The following is a 2,739-nucleotide window of genomic DNA, read 5'->3' as shown; positions in this document are numbered from 1 at the left end:
GGGGGGGTGGGGGTGGCGGTTCGTACCGTACAACCCAGCTGGATGAGCTGGAGTTGCTGCAAGAACATTCTGCTCCTCCTCAGATAGAACCTACAATAACATAAACAGAATAGATGTAATGCCTGATTTGAACTATGATCTTCTTCCATAATAGAGCAAAAGAACATCAAATCATAGTGAAAGAGGATTCCTCAGGCAGCATACAGGCAAAGTTGTCAAAAGACTATCGACGTAAGTCCTTTCGGTCAATAAACTCAGAGGTTCGGTTTGTAGAGTCAAAGTATCCGCCTCGAGGAAACCGGAATTCAATTGTACAATGGGAAGTGAACAATCAGCTTCTACAGAAGATAACACTTCTTGGACGTCGTCTTCAACTGAAACTTGGTCGAATGTTACATCGGGGTTCGTTATCGAACATTTTGAAATGACTCTCTCAAGCCTGAAGCCAAAAGTTTGCAGTATAAAGAGAATTAATCACCAATTCCCAAACGAAAACAATATTTCAAGATTAAGAGAAAACAATATTTCAAGATTAAGAAAAGGGCTCATTATCCTAAAACTAAATAATGGTTTTGCTTTTGGTTTCCCCAAAAGGCCTCATACCAATGGAGATAGTATTTCTCACTTATAAATCCCTAAACATTTCCTAAATTAGTCAATGTAGGACTCCCTCCCAACAATCCTCCCTTCGAACAAAGTACACTATAGAGTCTCCCTTGAGACCTATGGAGCCCTCAAACAACCTCCCCTTAATCGAAGCTTGACTCCTTCTCTGGAGTCCTTGAACAAAGTACAACTTCTCTGTTCGATATTTGAGGATTCTATTGACATGGCTAAGTTAAAGGCATGACTCTGGTACCATGTTAGGAATCACGACTCTCTACAATGGTATTATATTGTCCACTTTGAGCATAAGCTCTCATAGTTGTGCTTTTGGTTTCCCCAAAATACCTCATACGAATGGAGATAGTATTTCTCACTTATAAATTCACAACCATTCCCTAAATTAGCCAACGTGGGACTCCCTCCCAACAATTCTATCCTCGAACAAAGTACACTAAAGAGTCTCCCCTGAGACCTATGGAGCCCTCAAACAACCTCCCCTTAATCGAAGCTCGACTCCATCTCTGGAGTCCTTGAACAAAGTACACCTTTTGTTCGACACTTGAGTCACTTTTGATTACACCTTCGAGGCTCACAACTTCTCTGTTCGATATTTGAGGATTCTATTGACATGGCTAAGTTAAGGGCATGACTCTGGTACCATGTTAGGAATCACGACTCTCTACAATGGTATTATATGCTCTCATAGTTTTGCTTTTGGTTTCCCCAAAATGCCTCGTACAAATGGAGATAGTATTTCTCACTTATAAATTCACAAACATTCCCTAAATTTGCCAACGTGGGACTCCCTCCCAACAATTCTCTCCTCGAACAAAGTACACTAAAGAGTCTCCCTTGAGACCTATGGAGCCCTCAAACAACCTCCCCTTAATCGAAGCTCGACTCCTTCTCTGGAGTCCTCGAACAAAGTACACCTTTTGTTCGACACTTGAATCACTTTTGACTACACCTTCAAGACTCACAACTTCTTTGTTCGATATTTGAGGATTCTATTGACATGGCTAAGTTAAGGATATGGCTCTCGTACCATGTTAGGAATCACGACTCACTACAATGGTATAATATTGTCCACTTTGAGCATAAGCTCTCATGGTTGCATCATATCAATGGAGATAGTATTCCTCACTTATAAGTCCATGATCATTCCCTAAATTAGCGGGGACTCCCTCCCAACCATCCTCAACAAAACAAGATTTATCAGCTACTTCATTGGCTAAGCTAAGATATCAGACAACAAATGCTGCTACATCTAGTTCATTTCCTCCTAAACTTATACCAGACAACAATATCTAAATGTTTTCATGTCTTTAAAGCTCTCATGGGCATTACCTGGAGCTGGAAGAAATACAAGTCTGATTCAGATTCTTCAACCGTCCACAAGAAACAAAGCGACAGCGAACTCGAGAAGAATGCAATGATTTTGAAAATTTAAAACAGCTAAAAGAGTGGGATTGGCCGAGTGTAAGAGTGTAACCAATAGCCATGGCTGCTGCTGCTGCTGCTGCTGCTTTAGCTCCAAGTTCAAGCTCCCAAACTCGAAGAGCCTACAAATGGAGCTTTGCGCACTCATGCAGCCGCTCAAACGCAAATCAGCAACAGGGTTTTCTTTAGGAACATCAAAAAAAGAATTACAAGAACGATCTCCTTATCAATATCAAAACCCCTCGTCTCAAATCGTCGAGGGCAATCGAAAATGCTTGAATTTGGGAACAACCCACAAGCTGTTTCTTGTTCAAGAACCTGGATTGAGAAAATTTGTGGGTAATGGATAGATTTTGGAGCTGAAAAGAAGGTCAGAGAGAGGCTTATCTTTGTGGTGTCGGCTTTTGGTTATGTGCGTCCAAGCGGACTGTTCAAAGCTGGGTGGCGTGGGAGAATTTTGAGCCTCAAGTTAGGTGTGATTCAGAGAGTCTGGGGCTCGTGGGCCAATAGAAATTTTAGAATTTGGATAGCGTAAAAGGTTTGCAAACGAAATGAATGGGATTTGATCGGTGTTTATAATGGGGAGGCTGTAGTGGACTTTGTCTGATACCTTCAACTTGTTTTAGAACTCTGCATTTTAGATGAATCTTACTAAATAGGTATTTCATGGGCGAAAATTTATAATTAAGTAGC

General features: G+C 41.1%; 1 protein-coding gene across 3 annotated transcripts in view; it reads right to left on the bottom strand.

Annotated features, from left to right (window-relative positions):
• The window catches only part of LOC111799281 (solute carrier family 40 member 3, chloroplastic), an 8,840-nt gene extending 6,286 nt beyond the window's left edge, over positions 1 to 2,554 (bottom strand). For 2 of the 3 annotated variants that reach the window (XM_023682761.1, XM_023682763.1), the window contains exons 1-3: positions 1,954 to 2,553; positions 205 to 439; positions 27 to 90 (exon numbers count right to left, since the gene is read on the bottom strand). In XM_023682761.1, coding sequence (XP_023538529.1) covers positions 27 to 90; positions 205 to 439; positions 1,954 to 2,108 — 454 coding nt within the window. In that variant the 5' untranslated portion in view covers positions 2,109 to 2,553. Of the gene's footprint in view, positions 1 to 26; positions 91 to 204; positions 448 to 1,953 lie in introns of all 3 variants that reach the window. The other variant, XM_023682762.1, reaches the window with a different exon arrangement.
• Positions 2,555 to 2,739: the final 185 nt, after the last annotated feature.

This window comes from Cucurbita pepo, chromosome LG07, assembly GCF_002806865.2.
Source record: "Cucurbita pepo subsp. pepo cultivar mu-cu-16 chromosome LG07, ASM280686v2, whole genome shotgun sequence".
NCBI lineage: Eukaryota > Viridiplantae > Streptophyta > Magnoliopsida > Cucurbitales > Cucurbitaceae > Cucurbita > Cucurbita pepo.
The sequence above is the reverse complement of the archived record's forward strand: the minus strand, read 5'-3'. Positions and strand labels throughout refer to the sequence as shown.